Source organism: Aptenodytes patagonicus, chromosome 2 (assembly GCF_965638725.1).
Source record: "Aptenodytes patagonicus chromosome 2, bAptPat1.pri.cur, whole genome shotgun sequence".
In the NCBI taxonomy this organism is placed as follows: domain Eukaryota; kingdom Metazoa; phylum Chordata; class Aves; order Sphenisciformes; family Spheniscidae; genus Aptenodytes; species Aptenodytes patagonicus.
The window spans coordinates 47068169-47096037 of record NC_134950.1 but is presented as its reverse complement, the minus strand read 5'-3'; the positions used below and the strand labels follow the sequence as shown (position 1 = coordinate 47096037).

General features: G+C 41.9%; 1 protein-coding gene and 1 pseudogene across 1 annotated transcript in view; one reads left to right on the top strand and one right to left on the bottom strand.

Moving 5' to 3' along the window:
* Nucleotides 1-17668, top strand: part of LOC143157390 (chloride channel protein C-like) — an 83126-nt gene extending 65458 nt beyond the window's left edge. Inside the window, exons 14-16 of the mRNA XM_076332217.1 lie at nucleotides 13566-13662; nucleotides 14673-14768; nucleotides 16897-17668. Of these exons, the coding sequence (XP_076188332.1) occupies nucleotides 13566-13662; nucleotides 14673-14768; nucleotides 16897-17148 (445 nt within the window). The 3' untranslated portion in view covers nucleotides 17149-17668. The remainder of the gene's footprint in view (nucleotides 1-13565; nucleotides 13663-14672; nucleotides 14769-16896) is intronic.
* A 5747-nt stretch (nucleotides 17669-23415) lies between these two features.
* On the bottom strand, nucleotides 23416-23484 carry LOC143157559 (U6 spliceosomal RNA; annotated as a pseudogene).
* Nucleotides 23485-27869: the final 4385 nt, after the last annotated feature.

The following is a 27869-nucleotide window of genomic DNA, read 5'->3' as shown; positions in this document are numbered from 1 at the left end:
CAGGAAATGAGTTAACATAAATCATATCACAGACGAGATAAGCAACAAAGTCACTGGAAGTAACGTGCTAGGGTAAACAAGAATTAGACTAAAGGAATCCTTGCCATATGGGGGACTCTCAAAAGGCATATAAAATCTCCTGATAAATGAAGTATTTATGGTACTGTATTTCATACGACTAAAAGAGTGAATTCATCTTTTCAGAAAGGTATCTTAAGACTGTCCTTTGAGTGGTGGGTCACGAGTGGGAGAGGCAGTGACTTAATTTCCACCTTGAGTATCCTAGAGGAAAGGAGAAGACGCATATGCAACTCCTACTGCACAGGAGTTCACACAGCAAAGCCCTATGAATTATGCTTCCAAGAACTGTAATACAAACACAAGGCCAGTTTTGTATTGTAATATCATAATCTTTCATAATTTGCATGGTGTCTTTTGTCCTGAATGACCTAGTATTCTACATCTTTTCTTGTAGAGGATTTTTTTTAATCCACTTCTGGTTTAACGCCTTAACTGCGTGGCATTTGGGAGCTATCTGTGAGCAAACAAGGATAAAAGTATTTTCTTCTGTTAATCTGGGTGGGGAAAAATGTTATCTGTGCATCATCAGTGTAAATTTGGTTAGGACTTGTCTGCTTGCCTGCTTTATAACAAATTTTCAAGGATGAACCGCTGGCAGCTGGATCACACGAACTTACCTCATAGCAATGGGGTCAGCTGCCCTTTTGGAGCATGAAGAAGGGAGTGAATATTGAATAAAAATTGTGAACTTGCTTCATTGACAAGTGAAACAGTTTGTATGAACCTTTTAGGAAGAGAAATATCTGCTTGGAATAAGAATTGTACAGTGGAAATCGTTTGGGTCGCAGTGGCCTGCAGGAGTAACAACATCAATAAGTGCAGTATCATATACTTGTATGTGATATGTACACTTGTTCCCTGATGGTGATGCTGTCATAAACATTATTAATAAGAAATGTGCTAAGGCACTAAACCCTACATTTCTAAGTGATAGTCTGCAGTGCGTACCAATCTGAAGGTATTATATAGCAGGAACTAGTGTGCTTTTTTAGTTCTCAGCTGTCCACGGCAATAAAACTAGAAAGCACACTAACAACTGATACAGCCAAAGTTCCTTTTAAATTCAGTTTATAGTCTCATCATTTCCTTATTAATTCACCAGATCACCTTGCAGTGAGCGTCCCAGGCTGCTGAGGAGTATGCTGAATTTATGCAAATACCGTTGTGCTTTGTAATGCAGAGCAAAATGGTGTGGGCGCAAGCAAAAAGGGGGGACAGAAGGCTGATCACGAGCACATCCCAAAGAGAGGCGTCTTTAGAGAAAAGCTGATGCTACCTGACAGTTCTGGTAGGCTTGTGGTTTGCTTAATCCCCAGAGCTCTTTTATGATACCTTCTGTTAGAGCCTTTTAAAAGGGATGAATGAAAAATTTGTTTCCCTGTCACTTTCAGCATAAATGAGCTGTTGTTAGACTGTTTTGAGTAAAACCAAGATAATGTTTTAAATGGTTAACAAAGAAGCAACAAATGGCTTTTTTGGCTAGTTGGTTGCTCACTCCAGTGAAACCCATACAGAGACGTCTGGAAGCAAGCATTGCGTTCTGGGGTGTTCTGACGACACCCCTTCTTGCCCCAGTGTGTGCCCAGCTGCCTGAGTACTTGCGTGATGAGTTCTGGGTGCCTTGTCCCCAGCGGGGATCACGGGTGACTTTGCTGTTCTGCTGTTCTCACCAACACCAGGAAAGGAATGCTCTGTACCCATCCTCTGAAACAAGCCTCCAAAAATGTGATGTGTCATGGAATTAGTGTATTCATAACCATAAGCAGTTAGGATTCGGGTTTTCCATCTTACTCATAAAATTACAGCTCTTGCAGCACGTAACTGTTAAGACCAAGATGAGAAATGCTGTGAACTCCTTAAAGGAGAAGGGTGCTGTTCAACCCAATGCAATCCCATGTGGAGGTGACGTGACCACAGGCAGAAAAATGATAAGTTATTTTTTCCATCTTGTACATCAGTAATGTTAAAGTGGAGGAAATGTGGCTTGCCTGGCATATTTTAAAAAAGGTGGCTTGGGAAAGATGCAAAAAATAATTGCCATGATGTTTTTCTTGAGTGTTGCCTTGGGCATTATTATTGGCTCTTAAATGTGTTTTTTTTCCTAGTACAAAAATGTTGTTATTAGGTTAAAAAGAAAGGGGCAACAAGCTAATGAAGGGAAAGAAGCAAACAATCTGCTAAGCTTGCATGAAGGCAGTGGCAGCTCGTAGTTTTTTAATACTCTTTCCCATTTCTGTCTTTTTCTGTACCGTTTCTTCTCATGAAATAAGCATGGATGAAACACTGTAAATTTGGACCAAATGTAAAAGTTATTCAGTACCTGCCCACACTTGGAAACTGTAGTGATGAGAGTTGCTGTACAAGGACAAAGTGTTGTTATGTTTTGTAATACCTACGAATGATTCTGAACCTTTGAAGAGAAAAGGTCAATGTCAGTTCTTACAAAAGCAAGGACTGTGACCGAGCAATGTTGGCTGCAACTTGCATGGGCCTACAAATGCACCACAGTGCTGGCCTGTAGCAAACACCCAGATATTCAAATTTTATTTAAAAAAAAACCCCCAAACCAAACCCCCAAAATTTTCCAGATCTGCTTAGTGGGGCCAGATTTTTCTCCTACTCTTTGTGATCTGGATGGTTACCCACTGGGGATCAAGATGAGATCAACAAACACGTTTTTACATGGGTGACCTAGATCTGAAGCTGTTATCTTCCACAGTTGAGTAAGCAGTAGAGACTAAAACCAAAAGCAACTACTAAAGAAAACTCCTTGGCTTTAAAATTGTTAAAGAGGAAGCAAACTGTAGCTGAGAAGCAAGTTTCCAAAACAAAGATCTCCTTAGAGTAATACTTTTGACACTTTGCCATAGGCAGAGCTCTGTGCATGCCTGGGAAACCCTCGCAGAATTCAGTTTGAGGAACGTGTGACTGGTGAATTTGATGCACGGCATTGATGGGGATGATCGACTTATTGTGTGCAATGCAGAGGGTTGAGGGACTGGCCTCCCCCCTTCATTTCTCCCACAGTAATGATGATACTTGCACATCAGAATAAAACAAGCTATTCTTTTGCACTGCAGCTGAAATGCCTCCCCCATCTCCCCCCAGTGACTGCAGGAAGGGAGCTGGGCTGTCATGAATGTGTTATCCCAGAGTCTGCTGAGAGCTATAAATGTCATGCTCTAAATGGCATGCCCTCCTGGCTAGGTGGAATTCATTCTTCAGAGAGACCTGAGGATAGGACCACTGCCTTCCTTCCCAGGAAGCTTCTGCCAGAGACACTGCGTGAGGCTGTAAATGCATATTGAGGAGTTGTTGGGAGGTCCCCTGGCTCTCTCTTGCCTTGGCTGCTCTAGTCTGTGGCTCCAGATCCTCCTCCAGTGGGAAAAGATAGTTATGCTTCTGCCTAATTTCTGTGAGACCAAAACTGAAAAAAGAGTTGTTTTTTCACTTCCACATATGTTACAATGTACTGGTGTAGGGCCATTGTGGGGCAATGAAGTGGTTCTTTGACATGATGAAGAGATTAGACACATCATCACTTGTGTTTTGCTGCTCCATCTTCTTTGCCAGAGGTTACTTTATAATGTAAACCACAGTAAAAACAGAAGACATGGAGGATTTGAGGAGGAAAGCTGTAGGTAACGAATTTATTTTCCCTGGCTGTGGACATGGCTGGGATATAACACGGAGGGTGATGATACCTCATGGTCATCAGCAACGTCTTTGCTGCCATGCCGCGCATCCTCCCACGCACGATCACTTCCCTCCACACGCGTCTTTGACAGTCATGTACTCTCTGATTTCTTCCACCAAAACGGATGACAATGTGCTCTCTACCTAGGTGCTTATTTTCTGAGATGCTGTTTATCCCCTATTATATGTAGGTTTCCTGCATATTTGTGACTGATGAATACCATGTTCCTCCCACGGACTGTTCTGGTGTTGGTGGCTTTTCTTCCCTTTACTTCACTTTTGCCAAGGAAAATGAAGGAGCAGGGTTTCCGTACTCCAGTTAAATCCTCCCAGTATTCACTGAAGAAAAGCAGGTGGATGCTGGTGTCTTGTTAGGCCAGGATCTGTCCCCTCTGTTTCCTTTGAGGAGAAGTGGTGCGGAGAGGCAGAAGCTGGAATGCTGCCCAGCAATCTTAATTTCTGCCTTGAATACAGCTATGAGGCAATTTTCCTGGAGAAACTACCAAGCTGACGAATACCACTGAGTAGCCTGTTTGGGAATTTTACCATAACAAATAAGCCATTTTGTTCATGTGTGAACCTCTCAGATCTGTACCATACATAGCTCTCCTGTTGTAAGGCTGAAGGCTGGATTCTCTGTTTTTGCCTTTGCACTCTTACCTACACAGCTGTTGGCCATTACTCTGCATTTTGTTTGTCTATCTTTTAGCTGAAGGAAATTTTTTTTTTGCTTGATTTAATTTGATTGGGAGAAAGTAATTATGCAGAAACCACAATATCTCTGACTCTAAGCAGACTGTACAGAATGTATCCGTCTAAGCAGAAATGGGTAAAACTTGGTTTTCTGCTACTTCTCTACAGGATGTGACATTTCTGGCATTGTGCCTGCATTTTTGTGTGTATTTTTTCACATAGGAAACCCCATCTCTTCCCACCCATCAAGTTTACTGAAACTTCAGCATTTGTGGTTGATGGAAATTGTTACTTTTGGGCCAAAAAGAAATGTCAATAAAAATATTGTAGGTAAAGTTGTCAAAAATCCTTGTAGTTTACCATGTTTGTTTGAACTGTTTTGTTACACATTTTGATACGCTATATGGGAGTGTATTGACTATGTAATTGCCTTACTCAAACTAAGGTTGTTTGATACAAGTGAAGTGAAGTGTTCAGAGTGCCTAATTCCCATTTTCGGAACAAAGTTGGGAATTTAAGATCCTTTCAAAAAGTAGAACTTTGTGCTCCAAATCAGGAAAGAAATATATTCAAAAGCTGTGGTCTTCATGTAGTTGAAAAGTTACCAAAGCTTGGACTTTCAGAAATGCCTAGTGACTGAAAGCATGGCTTCCCATCTGAAGACACTTCAAAAGGTCTAATATTCCGGAAAACAGATTTCATCCATCTTAAAATAAAGCCTAATTACTTCTGAAGATCTTGTTCTGCAAGGTGAGTTAGAGCCTGCTCCTCTGTGTAATCATACAAATAGCTTTAAGTTTTGTGAGCTTTCCTTAAAAATGTCCAGCTGGCCTGAGCCAAGCGGCACGGGCCCGCAGAGCACAGCATCGCTGCTGTGACACTCCTGGCACAGCCAGCGGGACTCCATCGCTCACACAGAGCTGGATGTGGAAACTTACTTCAGTGAGGCTGGGAGCGCTGGCAAGAACGCTGAGGGTTATATCTTTCCACTTCAGAAACTCAGGGGAGATATTAAACATCCGCTTGATCAGCAGCAAACTCCCTGCTCTAATTCTCGCTCAAAGGATGTCACGTCTAATGGAGCCGAACAGCCAGAGAGCTGCACCTGAGAGGAGGATTTCTGCCTCAGATTAGTCCCCGGTCCGGAGTCAGAAGAACTGCCAGTGGAGGGAGCCAAACTACATTTCTGTTTGCAATATTTATTTTGCTGCTGTTCTTGCTGTGCTGCACTTTCTGCTTCCTTCGTGGTAGGAGGAAGCCAGGTACAGAACAGTGTGTACTCATAAACCTCCTACTCGATGGTCCTGCTTTAATTTCCCTGCTTGTAAACTGGTATGGGAAGGGAGATACTCTGCTTTCCACAATCAGAAGACATGGTAGAGCAGCTGTTCCCAGTAACAATAATGACATTATTGCTGAGACAAACATTTTCACGATGATGCATGGGAACACTAAATCCAAACCACATTGTTTAGCTAACGCATGCTTTCACTCTGCTAAAGGGGAATGTCACATAACTGAAAGTAAATTGAAGAGATCAGAGTTTAGAAAATATGACAAAGTTGAAAACTTAAAGCTGTATTACACAGTAACATCCTTTAGCAGAGAAATCATTGATCCAAAGTGGTGTGTGTATGTGTATTTTATGGCAGTTTATTAGGTACGACTTGTCTCTGGTCAGTCCAGTGAACAGAAACTGTTGTGAGTCAGGAATGCTTTCTGCCAAGCACTTCAGTAAAACTGAGCATAGCATATTGATATGTGCTGTGGGAAAGGAGATCTAGCATTGCAACATGTCATAGATATGTCAGGCTGTAGGTATGGTTTCTGGTATTTTTCTTTAATCTGCCCTCCCAGTTGGGACTAATGAAACAATACTCTCAAGGCGGGTGCATGCGCACATGTGCAGAGAGTCCACACACACTTGTTTAATAAGGCAATACCTTTATTTTTCTTAGCAAGAGGAGAAATGCTTGCCTTCAGTAAGCAATGTGGTGCAACAGCTTAGGGACAAATGGAAAGTTAAAGATGAATTGAGACCCAAAACATTTAAATTGTAAATTAGTTACTGAGCTTAGCTATATCTACCTTAATACTGCGACAGCCTTGCTGCTGACACTCTTGAAATAACTGATATAGATTTGAAAGCATCTTGGAGAGCCTTTTCCTTCTGGCACTGTTGTGGAGAGGTTGCTAAGTTTAGATCACAGGAATGCAAAGTTACTCAATCAAACACAGAAGTCTGCAAAGTTCATGCAATAAATGGAGATAAAAATGAGGTTTTGTTTCTTACTAGAGGATCATGGACAGCTTTCCCTCTTCCTCCTCCCCGTGGCTTTGCTGTAAGTTCTGGGCAATGGTGATTCTACCAGGTCTGATCAAAGCTAGAAACACTGTTGGCAGTGGTTTGAAGGCTGCATCTAAACTCAGCCAGCAAAGAAGAAAAAAAGGGGAGAGGGAGCACGTTAGGGACTTGAAAACTATTTTTAGGTGTGCAGACTAGGGAGCTGACGGCAATATCAAAGTGCTTTTGTGATTACTTAGTTTTCATGTTAGAGGGTAGAGTCTGTCAGCACATTGTTTGTTTTTACTGTCCGGACTCCTGCTTTTGAAAAGCTGATCCAGTTAATTTCAATGATACACTATACAGTAATCTTGCCTATTAAAATAAATGGAATCCAGCACTTTCAACAAAAGCCCTTGACATTATGATCCTCCCATGTATTGTCAGGGTCCTGAGGCACTGCAGCTCATGAAAAACACAGATGGAGGAAGGTTTATAGAGTCTGTGGCAGTGGTTTTATTTCATATCCGAAGTGCAAAAATTTTCTTCCAAAGAACGATATTGTATGATACTTTTAAAATTAGTAGGCCTGTTTGGCCATACAAATAATTGTGCAGGTGCTGTAGGACTTTGTGATGGAGCCCTTTGGAGGGAAAACTGGAGTGCTGCAGAGGCTGTGTGCTAACTCAAAAAGCCAAATTGAAAACGTATGCAGCCTCGCTGCAGCATGTGGGTGGCTTTTAGGCAAGTGCAGAATGTTGTTAAATGCTGAAATCAAATATAGGCATGGGGAAAACTGGTGTGTGAATGGAAAGACTGATCACATACTTGTCCTGTCATTTAAATGTGTGGTAGGTTCCTCTGAAACTGAAAATCTGCCTGGTAACAAGCCAGCTTGTAGGGGAATACAAATCTGATCCTAAGTCTTCATCCTTTTTTAAAATCTAGCCCTTTTGTAGGTTTGAAATACTAAGTTTGCATTTGCCATTTATTAACAGCTGCCTTTGCATTTTCATGTTGAGGCTGCGGACTTACTGTCTGCTCATTCACCCTGATGATGGTGCCCATAAAACCAGACAGCTGGCAACTTAAGTAATGAATATTAACCTCAAAACACAGCTCTGAGGTGGAAGAAATCCCTGTTTTGTAGGTCTGAAAACTGAGGTAGAGAGATTAAATATTTATTCAGCATCCTTTGAAAGGCTGTGGCATGGACAGGATTTGATCTTAGCTCTGGAAAACCTCAGTCCAGTACTTGATAATGACCTTTTTATCATCTTGTAGGTAAAATGCCAAAAAATCATGCAAAGCTCCTTCTTGGTTTGAAGAACGAAATATTAAGTAAACAGTAATGATTTAGTCTGCCTAACCTGAAACAACCCTGTAACCCTGAGATTTTGCTGTGTAAGACGAGGATTTGGCGAATTTTAAAACAGTTCCCGGTATGTAATGATCTAGTCCTTATCTACTGTCTAGCTCACCGTGTGCAGCACAGTCTTTTTTTACCAGTTAAAAAAAGGCACAATGCTATTCGAAGTCAGGAAAAATGCATTTAGTATACTAGTGGCTATCTTACCAAGAACATAAAGTAACAACTGTTATTAAATAGAATTTACATTTTACAGTCCATGTAAAAAGTTTCTCTCATTGTGCGCTTTTGGAAGAGTTGCATACTTATGCTAGAACTTCTGCTGAGAGCAGAGCACTGATCAAATCCTGCAAAATCCTCTAAGCACTCCTTTCATTTCAACTGCTGTGAAAGTTGAAGGTGTAGCAAGTTTTCAGAGACTTGTTGATATTGCAAATAGTTTACACCAGCCAGGTATTAGGATGAGGAAGGACCATGAAGAGTTTCAGGGTGCCATATTTGGTTATTTTAGTGTGCAATTTATTGTTACTTGTTACTGTTCTTCTGTCATTGTTTTTTCAAACTGAATGGCATAAATCAAAATTTAGTAATTGATGTCACTGGGTTTTAAACATGTCTGAGAGAAGCCCTGAGACCGTAGATTTTTAATACATGGAAAGGACATTTGTTTTATTCTGGTCAGAATATGTTAATCGCTGGTCCTCACTGAGTTGGATATTGGCCAAAACATCAGATATAATCAGCTCAAGAATAAAAGCAATGCAGGTACCTTTGGTGGATTAATGCAGGAGAAATAAGCCTAAAGCTTTCTGAAGCAAGCTAAAAATGATGCTTCAGGTTCTCTAATCCTGCCTCCTCCCCTGGCCCCACTGTGTAGCTATTTTATCCATTTAATTTGGGACAGTGCTGCCCTGAATGCTTTTGCCAGTGACATCACCTTTTAATCTTCCTTCTGTTCATTTGCAGCTACTTCGGAGCTGCAGTTCCTTTTAAGTCACTCCCCCAATATTTAGAATTTGTAGTTTCCTCAGATAATTGGCCATCTTGACAAGAAGAGTGACACAATCAGCTGTCAGATACTTTTCATTCCTGACTTCCATGCCAAATCTGACATGTGGATATTGGGATAATAATGTGTTATCTTAATTAGGTGTATCTTCATGATGCATGCTTTATAACAGATAGAGCATATGAAACTACTGCAATGCCTTGCCAGGGTATCTTTGAAATGAGATTCCCTACTTAAGGGTTTTCTTCCTTCTTAAATAAATAAAGAGTAAACGAACAATTGCAGAGTCCAAGTCTGAATCCTAGCACTTCCTGTTAAACCTCACAAAATAGTGCAAGAAACATGTTTGGTCTGCTTTCTAAGGCTTGATGATGTGATAGGAAGGATGTTGTATGTAACATCAAAGAGTGATGTTGTTATACCTCTGAAGCATGACTTCTGGAAGTCCAAGTGAAATAATGTATGTTCATTTTTCTCCTGAATATGGCAGTTTTTAACAGGCTTGGATTCTTATCAGAAATGTTCCAACGATTTCCTTCATTGTGTTTGCGTGTGCTTTTTTTTTGACTAGCCAAATTTCTCTCACACCTCCCAAGGCCCTGTTAAGTGACTCCCTGCTGGGTTTAGTTAAGAGCGGTGCCGAGCAAATTGCAAGCTGCCAAAACCGGCCAACAAACCACTGGTGATGAGCAAATGTTTCTGCTCTTTCAGCTCATGGTGAATGTTGCTGGTTTTTAAATTCCAGCCCATGATGTTCAAGTGGAAAATGGTGAAGCCTGGACTACAGACAGGCCTGAACAGTGTTTTGGACCTGAGCACAGAGAGTCTGGCAAAGGATCAGGGTGGATCATAACTTTCACACTTGATGTCTATAAATTCATGTTAGGATTAAAGTCTTGAGAGTATGCCTGGCCCAGTGATCATCCTTGAAATCAACTTCTTGGAGCTGTACGTGATGATCTCGGAGCAGAATTTAGATCTCTCTATTTATATCTCACTTAGAATGATTACAGACTTGTTTGTGAAAGACCATAAAATGTGAACCTTTAGAGAGCCCTGCAGAACAAAGCGTGTAATGCACCAAAGGTAATTCATAGGGCATGACTGGATTAATTTCTTCTCCATGTCCTCTGCTGTAGTGAATATATTATGAGTTATTGTGTTTTCCTCCCTTTCCTCCTCCAAATGTAGCCTGAGGGGAATAGAGCTGTTGCAGCATGCCTATACTGCTCTTTTTAGTGTGTCCTCATGACTGTCCTCAAACCCAAGTCCATTAACTGTCTACGTGACAAGTCCATATGCTGGCATGCACATGGCAAGAGGCTAAGGGCAAGCCAGTGACTTTCCCAGGAGGGGAGATGTGAGCCCAGGGCAAAGTATTTCCTCAGTGGAGTTTTCTCAGCAGATAGCTCTGCTGCAGTGTTCTGCTCTCCTTAGTAATCTGAAAGAGATTTTATGAAAACCAAAGCCAGTCAGGTATTAAATTGAGACAAATAAAGTTTCAATAGTTATGAAGGGTACAGAATTCCTTGTTTGTCCTGTGAATGGGATGTGCTTTAAAGGTGGGAGCAGGTGACAGACTCCTAGTATTCCTGGCTGTGCCACCGATTTTCTTTAGAACTGATGTTTTTCCACAAGTTAACATTCACACTCAGGTCTTCACCTGTAAAATGATGATACCTATATCCCAGCCACAGGCATACTTATTTATAAATCCCATTAAGAACCTTAGATGAGAGACCAAAGCCATGTCTGTATTAACAAAATGCAGATTTCAAGACTGGATTTACAGAGTGAAACAGCTGACTGTTTCAGGAGAAAGGGGACTGCTCTACAATGCTAACCAGCTCATGGGAGGTGGAGGTGATAGGATAGTTTCCTTCAAATGTGTGTTCCAGATCTGAACTGAAATGCGGAGGTAGAGGCTCCCAAAGTATCTTGTTTTTAAGTTGGAGAAAAGGCAGTCTATATAAAAGACCCAAAACATGTGAAACTGCAGTTTAATGTAATACATTGGAAACTAGTTTAATGTTACCTTTTCAAGTGTGAGAGCTCAATGGTATTTCATAACAAGCTTACCATTTTTTTTTTCACTCTTTACAGTTTTGATCCAGCTTCACCAAATGCAGGACAAAGAAGTATAGAATAGCGAAGGGGAGACTGTTTGGAAAGAAAATAATAGAACGGCAAATAGCCTGCTGGTCAGGGCAGCCAGTGGGGACGGGGGGGGCCTGGTTGTACAGATCCCTGTTTATTCAGCATGGAACCCCTCCAACAGGAGAAATTAAGACATGCCATACATAGCCACTAATGTGCTTGTTATGAAGAAGAGTGTGAAGAAAGGGCTTGAACCTAGTTCTTCCATATCCTGTCCCTAGGGAGGGCACTAACCACCAGCTTTTGGAACTGGCAGGCATGTTGTCTTAGTGTAAGTCCTCTGCTGTGCAGTGCTAATCCCACCTTGAAGCAGACTAATCTTTCCCAGGAGACATTACATTAGAACTAGTAAATTCCTATAACAAGTTTTGGTTTGAACAAATCAATATTTTCGGAAACAGAAATATTTATTTGAAAAATTCTTAGCTTATACTTGGTCTTCCAGTCACAAAAGCCACTTTCTACCTCATTTGTATTTCTCTGATGCCCTAATGAAGATTGTGTGTCTGCTCTCCTCTGGGTCCCTCAAGCACATCGTTTAGTAGTGTGTTGCACATCTTTGTACTACTGTAGTAGCTCCCAATTGTAACCACAGACCAGGACTAACATGGTGTTAAGTATGTTGCAAAATAAAAAGTTTTGTGGTGGTCCCCAAGGTGTTTGTTATCTAAATATGTTAAAAGGCTGGAAGTGGATAGTGTGGATGGAGTGTGTGTGTGTGTGTATGGAGCAAGGAAACACTAAGATAGAAATGATAATTTTAAATATATTGCTTGTCAAGGCTTTATATGTGTACTGTGGAAGGGGAGAACTCTAAAGAAAGGTTTGAAATGATATAATTGATAAAGATATCCATTTTCACATGACTAAATCAGCAAGAATATTAAATGTCTTAATGAACTCGAGTGCAGTACTGTGAGAGAAGGTTTCGCTGATGATTTAAAATATGACATGAATTTTTTGCAGATCTCGTGTTTTAATGTAGATGTTACTTAAGAAGGATGTGGGAAGGAACAACAGTGTCTACTTATATTCAGATAATTGTGTCTGCTTGTTATTGTTATTGTCTCGTTGCGTGCAAACTAGACTGTGCATGAGCTGGTCCTGCCAAGCAGGACAAGAAGAACACGTAGGATAGGTGATGTCCTTTAATCTAATTAGCCAAACCTAAACCAGAAAACACCTGTGTGATGCTGCTATGGCTGATGGAAGTTTAGGAAGGTGAAATATCTGGTCAGCCCACTAATACTCTAGAATCATAGAATAGCTCGAGTTGGAAGGGACCCATAAGGATCATCGAGTCCAACTCCCTGTTCCTCACAGGACTACCTAAAACTAAGCCATATGACTAAAAGCATCGTTCAGACGCTCCTTGAACTCCAGCAGGCTTGGTGCTGTGACCGCTTCCCTGGGAGCCTGTTCTAGTGACTGACCACCCTCTCAGTAAAGAAACTTCCTGATGTCCAACCTGAGCTTCTCTTGACGCAGCTTCATTCCATTTCCTCGTGTCCTCTCGCTGGTCACCAGAAAGAGGAGATCAGCACCCCTCCCTCTGCTGCCCCCCCTGAGGAAGTTGTAGACTTCGGTGAGGTCACCCCTCAGCCTTCTCTTCTCCAAGCTGAACAAACCAAGTGACCTCAGCCACTCCTCGTAAGTCTTGCCCTTGAGACCTTTCACCATCTTGGTCGCCCTCCTCTGGACATGCTCTAATAGTTTGATGTCCTTCTTATTGAGGTGCCCAGAACTGCACACACTACTCGAGGTGGGGCCGCACCAGTGCAGTGCAGAGTGGGACAATCACCTCCCTCGACCGGCTAGCTATGCTGTGCTTGGTGCACCCCAGGACACAGTTGGCCCTTTTGGCTGCCAGGGCACACTGTTGACTCATATTCAACTTGCCATCAGCCCAAACCCCCAGATTTCTTTCCACGGCATTGCTCTTCAGCCTCTCGTCCCCCAGTTTGTATGTATAACCATACTTACCTCACAGCGGCTGAACGTACCTCCTGAGGTCCCTTCCAACCTGAATTCCTGTATGATCCTGTGATCCTACATTTCACAAGTCCAGAGCTATTGCTACAACCACTAGGCATTTCACCATCTTGGTCACCCTCCTCTGAACACACTATAATAATTTGATGTCCTTCTTATATTGAGGCGCCCAAAACTGCATACTGTTTTTGAGGTACCATAATATATCTGATGCTAAAGCATTGTGTGCTTGCTTTTTAAAATTTGCCCCTTATAATGAATGTAGTCCTCTTCTCTAACCTTAGGTTAGAGCTGTGCATGCTGCTGGAGAATGAGCACATCTTTGAACCAGAGAGAAATGATAAGTCTTTCTCCTCCTCTCATCCTTTCTCCTATGAGAAGGTAACCTGTTTTCTTTCAGTTCTTTCCCTGTTTAATCAGCATGTATATTGGGTGATTTAGGATGAGCTCTCCATGAACGAAGAGGTGATGTAATATATGTGGTTGAGATAAAGAAGTGGTCAGGTACAATTTAAATTAAAGGATGACCAGAGACCTTCCAGGGACAGCTGCCATAAACTATAATGCCGCTCAGAGTCTGGAAGTTGTGCAAGACTGCTGGCAGAGAATTTCCTTGCTCAGATAGGCTGTTCCAATCTTCTCTCTCTCAACTTCTCTGTGGATAGCAGAATTATTATAATATTTAATTCTGTATGGGATAGCACCTCTCTGAATGATGAGTGTTTGTAAAAGCTTTCAAACTTGAAAAGCATGTAGCATTCTTCCCTTTGATAGATGACTAAAGGATTTTTAGGAAAAGTAAACATTAAGCGTGGTAGAAGAAAATCGTGTGTTACCAAGGCAAGACCGGTAATGCAGTTTTGAGCAATTTATAGAAGCACAATGGGAAAGTCATCATATATTATTGAAGCTTGGTCTGCACATGGGAATCTGGCTGGCAAAACAATGTTGAGAAGGAGCAGGGCAATTATGTATGGGATGAGGTGCCAGGATACAAATAGGTACTCCTATGGAAGAGGGCTGAAGCTCAGCTGATGGCTGATACCAGTTTTGTTGCATTTTTCTGCACTGTGCTATCATGTAATTACCACTTAGTGTGTGAATTTTCACAGCATGAAAAACCTCACCCCTAAGCCAATATAACTCACATTGTCTTAACAGAGATACAGTTACACTAAGGGAAAAAAAATATTTTTGTAAGTAAAGAGTGTTTTACTTTAAATTGCTAATTTAAGCCTTATTGGCAAAAGAATTTATAAAGTTTGGACAAGCTCTGCCAGTGTAGCTCTGCTAGAAAACTTTTTCTTAAGAGTCAAACTGGAAAGCTTTTTAACCTTGGATTCTAACATGCAGCGCAGAAGGAAAGAGAAATGGATTTTTGCCTATTCCAGATAACAGTGGAGAAGCTGCACAATCTGTCGCGCCTGACCATGCTGCTGAATCGCTACGCTACAGATCCCCGGTATCAGCAACTCTTCATCAATCTGGTAAGACTGAAGCCAACTCTAAAAACAAACATTTCCTCCATGAACAATGTGTTTGTTATATTTTCTCATTTGTTTATGATGGCTGTGTCAGCCGCACTGATTTACATAAACATTGCCAATCCTGGGATGTTACATTCTCAACAAAAGTAGCTGAGTACAAACAGCATTCCGAAGTTTTAATTCATATTGTATAAACATAACAGATGTTGATAAAATGAGCCAAAAAGAAAATACAACAAAGGGACCATTTCAAGGGGGCTTTTGATTAAAATGCATTCCAGATTGACAAAATGATACAATGTTAATGGAATAGATCATTTAAATGTCATTATTTGGCTCCTATAGTCCTATAAAGCAAATATAAAGCAACGCTTTTGAGATTTTAGGCTCCATTACGGTACAGTGCCTATACATCAACTTATAAATAAAGCTATATTTCTTTCCCCTTTCCTTTTTTTTTTTTAATCCCTGCTATGACATTGCCACATTTATTTCCTAAATACTGTACTGAAATACTGGGTCCAAAAGCAATAATGTGTTTGGTATACTGAATAAGGCCTAAAATAAATATGTTATAAACAAAATAAATGTAGTTTCTGCCTCGGTGAATTCCAGTCTACAGCATTGAAACTGAGGTGGGGGGACACTGGGAAATCCAGGCCAGAGAGCCTAATTCAGATGGGTTTTATTTAAAATGATATAAAATCTGCTTCTATTTACTCATGTGTAAAGAAGATGGGACTGAGTTTAAGATCCATCTAGTCTGAATTCCTTGCTTTGAGAATAGCTAGAAGGAGAGAAAAGTTATAAACCCCACAATGCTCCTAATATCCATTATCTAATTTGGTTTAAGACTTTCCTTGTAATAGCTGGAGAAACTGAGGTGGAGAGAGGCCACATGGCCTTCCAAAGTTCAAGAGGAGGTCATACATGGGAGTAGAAGCCAGCTCAGCTGAGACCCAGTCCAGTGTTTGCACCACTGGGCCACGCAACCTTTTTGTTATGGGAAACCTATTGCACTCAATTAGGTTTCACATTGATACCTAACTTTTAGTACCTGGTGTGATCCCTGAAGCACAAAGTTTAGTATCCCTTCTAACAACTTGTTATTATCACTCATGAAAGCTCTCTTTCTGATATCCACAGAAATATCCATTGTGAAGTTCTTGGGCATAATGATTTCCTGTGGCAGTGAGTTCCACAGCAAAATTATATGTGGTATAGAAAGAGGAAACCTTTTTACCTTTAATTTTTTTCCTCCTTATGTCTTCGAATGTCTCATCAGTCCTGTAAATGAAAGAGTGAGAAGAGACGTGTCCCTCTATACTGTGCATTTATTTATATTATTTTATCAGGTCTTTGTTTCATTTTTCCTCTGTCTGGGGAAGCATACATTTCGGAAGCATAATACACCTTCTTTGACAGAACTGGCCAAGTTGTAAGAAGGATACTGTAGAATTATGTGAAAGGTAAAAACTTAGTGATCACCTATATAAGCTATAAAGACCAGCTTGGTTAACAATAAAATAGTCTTTAGCTCTGTTCCTATCAAGAAACAGTTATAGCCCTCATAATTTTCAGTGACCAGAGTTCAGTACTTGCAGGCCCTCTTCTTCTCAGAGCCATATGATTGTTTTCTTTGTCCTCTTCCTCGCAGTCTATGTTTCTATGTGAATTGACTTTTATAAGCATTTACTGCAAAATATTACAGGATGTCATAAATGGTTGTGTAATGAGATAGCAGCTATAAAAAATCTTAAGACTTAATAAATATTGGGGTCACTGACTATTTCCAAGTAAAAACTCAGACCATATCAATGGAGCTCAACTTTGCTTTTCTAGCCTGTGAGATTTGGGTACATTCCAGTCATAATAGTTTATTTAGAGTGAACCTGATGGTTTACCAAAAAAGAAAGTATTTTTTTACTATGGTATTTCCTGATGTTTTAGGTATAATTGGGGATGGGGAACAGGGAGAGAAGAACTAATGTTCTTATTGGCTCCTGTCCTTCAAGCCTGTTACTTCTCTCTCCCCGGCCTCCTTCCTCTGCCTCTCCTTCCCACCGCTGTGGCAGGGGTGCACTCATGCTTTTGTGTTCTCCCTATGTCTTCTCTCTTTGCCTTACAGGAGCCATACATAAACAAATCTGCAATGTCAGTCCAAGCTCATTTCTCGCTGCAACGCACCTACATCGTCTTTCGCACCCTGGGGCTGCGCCACCTCACTGTTGTTGACCCACAGAACCGAGTGGTTGGGGTGATCACCAGGAAGGACCTGATGCCTTTCCCACTGGAGGAGAGGCTCAGGCTCCAGCTGGCGCCACAGAGCCCTGATGCCGGTGAGCAGCCCCTGGATTCAAGGCCATGGATGCGTTCTTAGGCTTTGTCACTTCTTTTTGAGCCCGTGTTCTTCTTCGGGAAAAAGTAATCAGAGCTTTCCCACTTGATCCCTTCTGGAGAAGAGATGCTTAAAAGCTGTTGTATCTAGACATGTGGGATTGTAGCCCAGAGCTATGTCTCTTCAGCTGTTTGGTGATTGCAAAGTTCATTAATTTAAATGCTTGTGAGACAAAATAAGAATTCACGTGTTTATGGAAGATGTACATAAAATCAGATGTGAAGGATGGATGTCAAGAATGCTTTTGTCACACTGTGTCTATGCCTCCCAATGAAAAAATGTCATAATCATTAGCACCAGTTATGTTGGCAGTGTTTCAGTGAGGACTAAATCTTCAACCTCTGAGTATCTGCCTGTTAAAAAGGAGAATGTTTCCATATCAGTGTTTTTATGCTGAAATATGTATGCTTAACTGAGAGGAAATACTGCCTTGAGAGAGGTGGGCAACTGAAAGGAACAAGAAATTGGCCTTTCTTATTGGCCTACGTGTATTAGAAATTGAAAGGGAGAACTGTATGTAAGAGAAAGATAGTGACTGTGGGGCTCCTGCCAAACTCCCATCACACTTCTCAGTGAGAGAAACTTGACATACTTTTCTGTTGCCTACGTTTCTTTCAATTTCTGCAACTCCTAGAATAGGCTCTCTTTCTCTCCTTCCACCTGATACAATAACATTTTTAGTTAAGTTCATGTGCAGTGAGGTACGGGGCAAATGCTAATAATGGGGAAGCAACACGATAAATTGTGGGAGTGTTTTTTGTGTATATAGCAGCATATTTACCAACTGAGCACAAATTAAATAATTCTTCATGATTTTGCAGTCATACAATGTTTGAAACCTTGGAAAGTGTTGTTTGTTAATAAATTAATATGAACAATTTTTTGGATAAAGACACTTTTAGATTTCCTTCTATGGCTTTGTAATTGATGTTTAATTTTGTTCTGTTAAATACCAGAGGGATTCCCACAGATTTGGATATGTTGTGGTTTAACCTCAGTCGGTAACTGAGTACCACACAGCCGCTTGCTCACTCCTCCCCCCCCGCCCCTGGTGGGATGGGGGAGAGAATTGGAAGAGTAGAAGTGAGAAAAACTCATGGGTTGAGATAAAAACAGTTTAATAATTGAAATAAATAAAAAAAAAAGTAGTAATAGTAATAATAACAATAATGTAATAATAATAATAATAATAATAATAATACACAAAGCAAGTGATGCACAGTACAATTGCTCACCACCCGCTAACTGATGCCCAGCCAGTCCCCGAGCAGCGGCCCTCCCAGCCAGCTTTCCCCAGTTTATGTACTGAGCATGACGTCACATGGTATGGAATGTCCCTTTGGCCAGTTTGGCTGTGCCCCCTCCCAGCTTCTTGTGCACCTGCAGCCTTCTCAGTCGGTAGAGCATGGGAAACTGGAAAGTCCTTGACTAGTGTAAGCATTACCTAGCAACAACTAAAACATTGGTATGTTATCAACTTTGTTCTCATCCTAAATCCAAAACACAGCATTCTACCAGCTACTAGGAAGGAAATTAACTCTATCCCTGCCGAAACCAGCACAGGACATTAAAATCAAACATGTACGAAGGAATCCACCACTATTAATGTTGTTATAATGAATACCAAGGAAAGCTAGTAATAATTTACTGGTTATAAAAACTTGCCAAAATTCCTGAAAGTGAATTGCTGGTATTTGAATCATGCAGCTTTGAGCCTCCTATGAATCAAAGATTTGTTGGATTTTCTCCTGTTTTCCCTGCTGGATCTTGTCTTTAATATCAATAATGTTGCTTTTGTAGCACCACAGAGAATGCACAGCGCTTTAAAACTTCAGTGTCCAGTCAATGCAAGTAGCTGGCAGCCCGGAAACTTATGAAGGTACATGAGAAAGGCTCTTTAAATGGTCAGTTAAAATATGTCATATGCAGGGTGAGAAATGCTTTGCAAATCATTCATCCAAGAGACATGGAGGTGGATGTTTATTTAGATCCTGTTACAGTTAGTAACCTTTTGTTCATTAGTACACTAGTAAGGTCATTGTCACTATTGATCTATGCCTCACCTACCTGAAAAATGCAAAGTTCTTCTTGAAGGAATTAGAGTTTGTGTGCTAGCAGAACAAGAGATCTAATCTAGAAACCCCTAGTGATTTCCCCTTAAGGCAGTGAGAATATCTTCTTCTCTCGATACCAAATCTGAATAACCTTGCCATGAATTTGCATTTTTGGTTCAAAGCCCATTGCTGATTTCCTTTTCCTTGATTTACTGAGTACACAAAATATCACCCTTCTAAGACCTGAGTAATGTAATTTCTTTTTGTTTACAGTATCTGTGGCTAAATGACTCAGTACAAACTGTAGTTGGGGTGTACTTTGCAGAGTATGTGGGCTGGAGACAGCCAGGATATCTGTAACTTGTTACACAACTTTGAACAGGTCACTTAAACGCTTGGCATATCATTTACTCTGCCTTTAAAGTTGGAACAGTGATATGGATCCACCATAGTTACTGTGAAGAGTACAGGTGTGAAAGATATTATAGGAATACAAACTATTTATAATAATATTTTGTGCAGGCCAGTTGTAAAAAGCAGTGTGGGATTGCTTCCCCCCCTGCCCCCGCCAGTAACAAGTGTAATTTCTAAGGAAAAGTTCACACAATTTACATGGAACTTCTCGTAACTGTGTTGTGAGCTGGGTGGGGGACGGCATGCTGCATTTTTCCATACATTATTATCTAGTTCCATTGCTAGATGAGTTTTTTAGTAATATACGTGTGTTTGTGAAGACACACGAAACAAAATTCCTCCCAGGACTTCCTGAAACAAGTGGCTCCCTTATATTCTCGACTCCAGTTGCAAATCCACCTCATCACAAACCATAATAGCATAATACATATAGGAAAGTGAAAACAGATGAAATTGGTAGGAAGCTTTTCATGAATATGTGATTCTCATGATCCTTATATAGAACAGGTCTCTAAGGAATGGCAGTAACAAGTAGTCATATCATTTGACTCTTTGGCACAAGATACTTTTGTTTTTCGTCTCATCTGCTTATAGTTAATGGTAAATATTCTGCTATTTCTTCATATGATTTGAACTAAATACTAGATAGTTAAAGCAAAGATGCTATTTCTATATGAAATACAGTTTGTTTATGAATTTTCACAATTTCTGAACACAAATCTCTGTGACAGAGATAAAGGGCTTCACAATAAAATTCAAGTCATTGGCATTATTTTTGGTTTGTGCTATGCATCTATACCTCTTTCATCTCACCCTCCTTTATGATGATGTTTTCCTAACACTTCTTTCTCTCTTAAACTGAAATATGGCTTAAAACACAGGCAGACTGAACTTTAGATCTAGGTTTGAAGTACAGCCATGCAAAATTCCCCCCATTCAATTAGAAAAAATGCTTTCGCATCAGAAACATTAAACCATCTGTGCATTGCATATCCCTATGAATGAGCATAAACCATTGTGAGAAGGTTTTTGTGGTATGCAGCTTTAATGTATGGTTTTACAGGTATCCTGTAATGTCTATGTGCTTATGCTAATGTATGTAACATTGGTGGTGTTTTTCCTGTCATGTGATACTTACATACTTTAGACTTAATTTCCTAGTGTTTTTAAACTGCCTGGTTTATCACGCTGTAGAACCTTTTAACATTTTCTCATTTTCCAATTGATTCTTGCTTACATTTTTAAATGGGATGTTGTCCTTTAATCACAATTATTTGCTGACCATGAACAGAAAAGCCTAAAGGAGGGAAGACAGATGAAGAAATTCTCAGTATCTACTTCATATAAAAATGATGACTTTAAGGATGCAGGGACCAGCATTGCTAAAGGTACTAGTAATAGGATATGGTCTGTCTTACCTCAAGGCTGAGATAACCTTGAGCCAAAAAGCTAAACGGGAAATGGAAATGTAACTAGCTGTAACTCTGCAAGAGTAGCGCCTGGAAAATCACTGATGAGGAAGTGCTGCAAAATGTTGCTCTTGTCTCTGCTGCCCCTTTTCACATAGCTTCAGCTAACAGAGCTGTCAGTGTACCTCTGCTGATCATGAAATCACTTAATGAAATGAAGTGTAACCAGCTCTCTACTAAACTAGTGGTTAATTAAGTGTGACCATCAAGTGATGGGAACCATAGTAGTATACAAGGGAATGCTTGTTCATTCCTGAAAGGCCTATTAAAGTAAGAGGAAATATGTGATCAGCACAGTTGTCTGAATGTCTAACATGGTATGGCGTGGGAATGCCAGCATCAGAGTTCAAACACATGAGGAGTTACTGCTGCTTACTTGAGGTACTGAACAAACCAGAATAACTTACACTATGTGATTGTAATCAATGCCTAGCACACTTCTGAGGGGCCAAAGCAATGAAATGGTTGACTAACTTGCAGTATCTCATTAAACTGGTGAATCTTGCTTGTCTGAGATCATAGATTGTGTGCGAAAACTCAACATTCTGCCACTGAGGCTACTCCTTACTCCATGCCAGCAGAGAAACTGTGAGGAATTACCAGTTTCTGCATATTTTATTTTGAAGGGGTTACAGAAAAGAATTTGTATTTTTGTGCAGTTTATATTTGCAAAGAGCTCTGTAGATGTGAAGTCCCACAGCTTCTGCTGTGATATTGCTATAATCACCCCTCTTGTGTATGGTGGAGCAGAGATGTGGATATGAAGTAGCCTACTGAGGATCGCAAAGTGAGTCTGTGGCAAATCTGAAAGGAGAACTTCAGAGTCCTGACTTCTTTTCTTTTCAATATTAATCTCTTACTTGTAAAGTAGACACAAAAGCTAGCACTAAGGGAAGGCATGGCAAGTTGCGTGACTCACATGGCCTCTCACATTTTGTCAGCTTTGATATGCAGGAGAGAAGTGTTTCTAGTGTGATAGGGCTGTCCCTGGTACGCAGATCAAAGCCACAGGGCTGGGCTGTGAAGCAACAGGGAGGGCTGTGAGGACTGCACCTGTGCAGGAGGCACTGTAGTCCTGTATAAGTGCTCTCAATGAGAATGCAGCCTGGAAGCCTCCCTGAGATACACTGGGTACAGCTGGTCAGCACAACAAAGGATGGGACCACTGCTGAGTCACTGCATTGCAAATGCATAAGGTGTGGGCTTCTGTGAAAGCACGAGATGGGAAACAATAAATTCACAAGACTTGGTATGTCTGGTATGTGTGTGTATGTATAGACGTGAACATGTGTGTGTGTGTGTGTGTGTGCATATGGAGGTAAGGAACCTAATTGTTTTGTAACTATCATCTGTAATTTAGAAGTCAGGCTAAGCACTGGATGAAGATTTACATTTCCTTTTAGGAAAAAAAAAAAGGGGGAACAAACTATGTGTATCTTGAGCTTCATTACCCTACAATCATACAGACTACCACCTGTAGAAACGTTTTTAATCCTCAGGGGGTAAGCAATAGGATAGGGATTAGTGTTGATGCAAGTTATGGGTTGAGAGCAAGGCACAGAGGTAAAACAGACAGAAGGGATTTAAAATAGCTTGGTGAATCAAGTGCCCAAGATAGCACTGTCTTGCAGGACATACAAATAAGGAGTAATGTTTATCTGAAATGCCAACAACAGTATAAAACATAAACCTTATTCACAAAAATGCCATGGCATTTCTTTAATCAGCCTGGGTGGGTTGGATCTCTGACGGAGATCTTTCTTGCACCTTGTCTTTAAGGTGAAGAACATCTAAAAACATCAGCTCTTTGAACCTAGAAAGCTGAGTTTCACAGATTCACAGAAGGATTTAGGTTGGAAGGGTCCTCTGGAGGTCATCTAGTCCAACCCCTTGCTCAGAGGTGGTCTAACTAGATCAGGTAGCTCAGGGCCATGCCCAGTCAAGCCCTTGACACCTCCAAAGATGGAGAGCCCACATCCTCTATTCCAGTATTTGACCACCTTCATGGTAAAATATTTTTCTTATATTTAATTAGTATTTGACATGCTCCAACTTGTGTCCATTGCTTATCATTGTGCACCTACAAGAATAGTCTGGCTCTGTCTCCTCTGTACCCTGAGGTCAGGTAGTTTCAGCAGTCAGGTCTCCTCTGAGCCTCCTCTTCTCCAAGCTGAATGGACTCATCTCTAAGCCTCTCCTCGTATGCCTGTGCTCCAGCCCCCTGACCAGTCTGATGGCCCGCTGCTGGACTTGGTCCAGTAAGTCAATATTTTTCCTGTACTGTGGAGCCTTCCCACCACCCCCAAACCAATTTGTGCAGGTGCTATGCTAATCTTCTCTGTATCATCAAATTTTAGTATATATGCTGCCAAAGAGAACATGATTTCATTAGAAGATAAGCTAGAACAATGAATTTTTTAAAAAGAAGAAACTTGGAGACAATGGAAATGAAAGGCTTTTAACCCATTTCTGCCTTCTCCCCCATTACCCAATGTGTCCTTATGTTCTGGTCTTTTTCTCAGCCCAAAATTTTCAGTGGCTTCCTGCACTGTAAGGAAGTCTTCACAATCCCCTTCTCAGCATCCTGGGAGAAATATTTACATCAGCTTGGGTGCTTGGTTGTGTATGTCTCCTCTGCCTCTCTCGAATCTCTCCAGTCTCTGCGTGTGCTGCAGGCTCCTCCTCCTTGTGCATTTCTCCACTCTGTCTGACTTGCTCTGCACTCCAGAAACTTTTTCCCCGAAAAGTTACTCAATTGCTCTTGGAAAAGCACAATTTCCTCCTCCTTCCAGAAGATGCCCCCTGACTGAGTGCAGCCGCATTGTTCTCTGCTCTCTTTTGAAAGGGACATAATGCCTATTAGCACAGAGTAACTCCGAATGAGGAAATTAAAATTATACACTCAACATGTTAACAGAAACATCCACAACATTGTTTTGAAAAATTATTCATTAGGGTCTGGCCATGATTTTGGAAATTACTCAGGGTGGTTTTACAACAGTCAAGAACCGTAAGGTGCTGTGTGTGAGGCTTTGGCGTTTGGACATATTTTTCCACAACTCTTTACATTTCTCAGCGAGAACATACAGCTCTTTTGACAGTAGGACTTGGGTGGGCTGATGGTTGCTGGATGCTGTAATAGGAGGTTGGCGGGACACAGAATGAGAAATTTACTTGTCAACAGCCTCTCCGGCTTTCTCAGGACAGGCTAAGCTTTGTACCTCTGCATCTTGTTTCTCATGTAGTCCTCGGTAATTTCTCTGGTATGGGTTAATTGATTTTGTATTTGTTTGCTGCTGTTGTTTTTACGTCTGCCCAACATGGAACCCTTCTCAGCCAGACACTCATTTTGTATCTATTATTCCCTGCTTCGTTATGTTGCTTCCCTCAGCCAGAAAGAATTCTCCTTAAATTGTTTGCATGTTGGTGGCAACGGAGATGGAAGACCAAATAAAATAAAGACGAGATCCACAGTAAATGTTGAGAATAGGGTTCTTCCAGTGTGTGGGATGGAAAATAAGGCTGCAAGCACCACTAGGGAGATCTCTAGGGGGGTGACCTCAGCAATGAGAGCCAGAAGAAGAGTTTAGAGAGCACCTCAAAAGGAAGAAGACCTATGGCTGCATCTGCATACAGTAAGGCACTTTCCCTGAAAAGCAAGCTACTGGCACAGAGGAAGGCCAGGTCGAAGGGCTCTGTAGGGCCCTTTTGGCCTCTGCACCTGCATTTCCTTCTTGCGAGACCAAATTATCATGTAGGTGCTCACTAAGGTTTCCCATGGCATGGAGTTGGGATATTGTTAAGATAGGTGCATGGACCAGAGAGCTAAAAATACGCTTGGGTACTGCAGCCCAGATGCCTTAATGCCCCATCTGTTCATAGTTCATTTGTGGCCGCTTTCCCTTTGATATCGTGAGCATTTGCTGTTTCTCTCTCATGCAGCATCTTTTTATTTCCTATTAGTTGGGTATTAGTTGCAATGCAGTTGTATTAACAGCATTTTTCCACAATGAATTTCACCGTGTTATTTTCTCTCCATATTTCTGCTTTCCCTTTCCTTTCCTTTCCTTTCCTTTCCTTTCCTTTCCTTTCCTTTCCTTTCCTTTCCTTTCCTTTCCTTTCCTTTCCTTTCCTTTCCTTTCCTTTCCTTTCCTTTCCTTTCCTTTCCTTTCCTTTCCTTTCCTTTCCTTTCCTTTCCTTTCCTTTCCTTTCCTTTCCTTTCCCTTCCCTTCCCTTCCCTTCCCTTCCCTTCCCTTCCCTTCCCTTCCCTTCCCTTCCCTTCCCTTCCCTTCCCTTCCCTTCCCTTCCCTTCCCTTCCCTTCCCTTCCCTTCCTTTCCTTTCCTTTCCTTTCCTTTTCCTTTTCCTTTTCCTTTTCCTTTTCCTTTTCTCTTCTCTTCTCTTTTCTTTTCTCTTTTCTTCTCTTCTCTTCTCTTCTCTTATTTTCTTTTCGGCATTATTTCTTCATCCTTGCTACTGATTGCCTCTTCCTCATTGCTTTGCATGGGAATTCTTTTGTTCACAGAAATTCAGGAAATTTTGCTTGCTGTACTTTAGAGCCTGGATATTGGCATAGCAAATGAATCACTTTTGGTCTCTCCTTGCTTTTCCTTGTTACAAAGTAATTTTCCAGACTTGTGCCAGGCTTTGAGTGCTCCTGTTTTTACTTTTAAGGCAGAGGGCTCTGAATTTCCATTGCTTGGCACTGCAGGTGTGGTCAGAATGGCTGTCTTCTGTGCCCATTTGTTTGCTAATGACCACACAGGTTCAGCCCAAGTGGGCTCAGAATATATCTCCTTAAGGCTACCCAAGGCAAGCTCACAGCCTCACCGGGGTGAGATGTCACCTAAGTGAATTTCACCTATTTCATTAAAGTTTTGTACACTTGAGTGAACTTGAGTAGAGCTGTGTGAAAGGTCTCTGCAGAAATAAACATAGCAGATCAGGAGCTATGTGCAGTTTTCCCTCGTGATTTATATATTTTAAGATTAGAGCTAGCATTTTGCAAAATGCTGTTTGAAGTTGTTAATTAGGTTTGCCTGAACAGACTAAAACAGACAGAACTAATTGGTTAAGATTATACTAAAGATCGTGACCTCTCACTGTGAAATGTCTCGGTATATGTTCTTGTTTAGGTCTGTTCTTCCGTTTTTTTTGGAGGAGGCAGATAAAGCATGCACCATATCACTGAGATAGTGAGGAATACTCTTATCATTTGGGAGTAGCATCTGTATCTCAATTCTGCTGTTGTTAAAGGGAGTTATTTTTACTAAATACTTCTGCGTTCATTCTACTCGCATTTTTTGACAGGAAGAGCGCTGTCAGGTGAGTTTCCAACTTTTTATGAATAAAACCTAATAGGGAGCCTTTTCATAGCGTCACGGCATCCATAGGTACAAAACAACTTAATAAACTCTCACAATCCACTCAGTTACTGGCAAACCTGAATCATTTAATGAATAATTTTACTTGGATCTTAGTGAGAAAAATGTTCATATGAACAGTATGAGCAACAAATTTCCAGACAAAAACATGGAGGAGGGAGAGTATGTGTAGACACAGTCTGTGGGGGCCTGTGACTTCATCGCACTTCACACGATAAGAGGGTTCACTTCAGGAGCTGGTAACGGGACGGAGACTTGAAAGGCCAGGCTACAGGAAGCAGGGATGGTGAGTCAGGAAATGGCAGCCTTCCCTCCGAGTCATCCTTGAACCACGGCCCTGGTGTGCTCATAGTGGGAACTGGATTAGTAGAGATGCTGTTCCTTCAGATGAGATTTCAAACTTGGGTCGTGACCATTTGATGTCGTTAAGCATTGCATGCTGTTTCTTCTCGAGAGCATGGATTTCAGATCCTGCATCTGGTCTGATCTCCAGCGTGGCTGCCTGTATATTGCAACCGCCCCTCTCTGCAGCATGCGGGGATGAACCGTGTCTCCTTTCTGGCCCGGGTTTCCATCCCGGTGCCACGAGCCCTGTTACGCACCGGCCTCGCTTCTCACCAAAGCCACGGCGTAGCCGTCGACCCAGAAGTTTCTTGTACGGTTGCTAAATAGCTGTAATTTCCTGTTACACGCTCATTATTTCCTATAACATTTGATCGGCTTACCAGGAAAAGAAGAGATCTCTGTTAGGGCGTTAATAGCATTATTTGGTGATTGCAGGGGTGCTTATGAGGAGGGTACGTGGAGTGACTGGTCAGGCAGGCAGCGGCAAGCCTTAGGCCGCCGTTCAGATCACAGCTTGGAAAAGGCACCTTATGGAGCGCCGCATTCGTATCTCTGTCGTTTTTAATTAAAAGGACGAATTTACACTTTGCGGTGAATTACGACCCCAAAGGAGGCAGATCGCACCCGGGGCTGAAACGCCGCCCAGCGCCAGGCGGGAGACCACCGAGCGACACCAGCCGACGGGGCAGAAAGGCGCCACCTGCTCCCTCCCCGGCAGCCCGCCCGCCGCGCCGGCCGCTTCCCGGCGCCTCGGCCCCGTCCCCCGCCGCGGCCCGGAGCTGCCGCCGGGCCGCCCGCGGCGGCGCCGGGCGGGCCCCCTGCCTGCGGGAGCGGCGACGCCGGCAGCGGCCGCTAGATGCCGCCCTGCCCAACGGCTTGGCGGCGGCGGCGGCGGGCGCGGCGGCCAGGCGGCGGCGCGGCGGTGGCGGCGGCGGCGGCGGCCGAGGCGGCGGCGGCTCGGCGGGTCCGCGGCTGCTCCCTCGGCCCCTGCGTGCCCGCCCGGCGAGCACCCTCCCCGCCGCTTGTGCCGAGCCTGGCG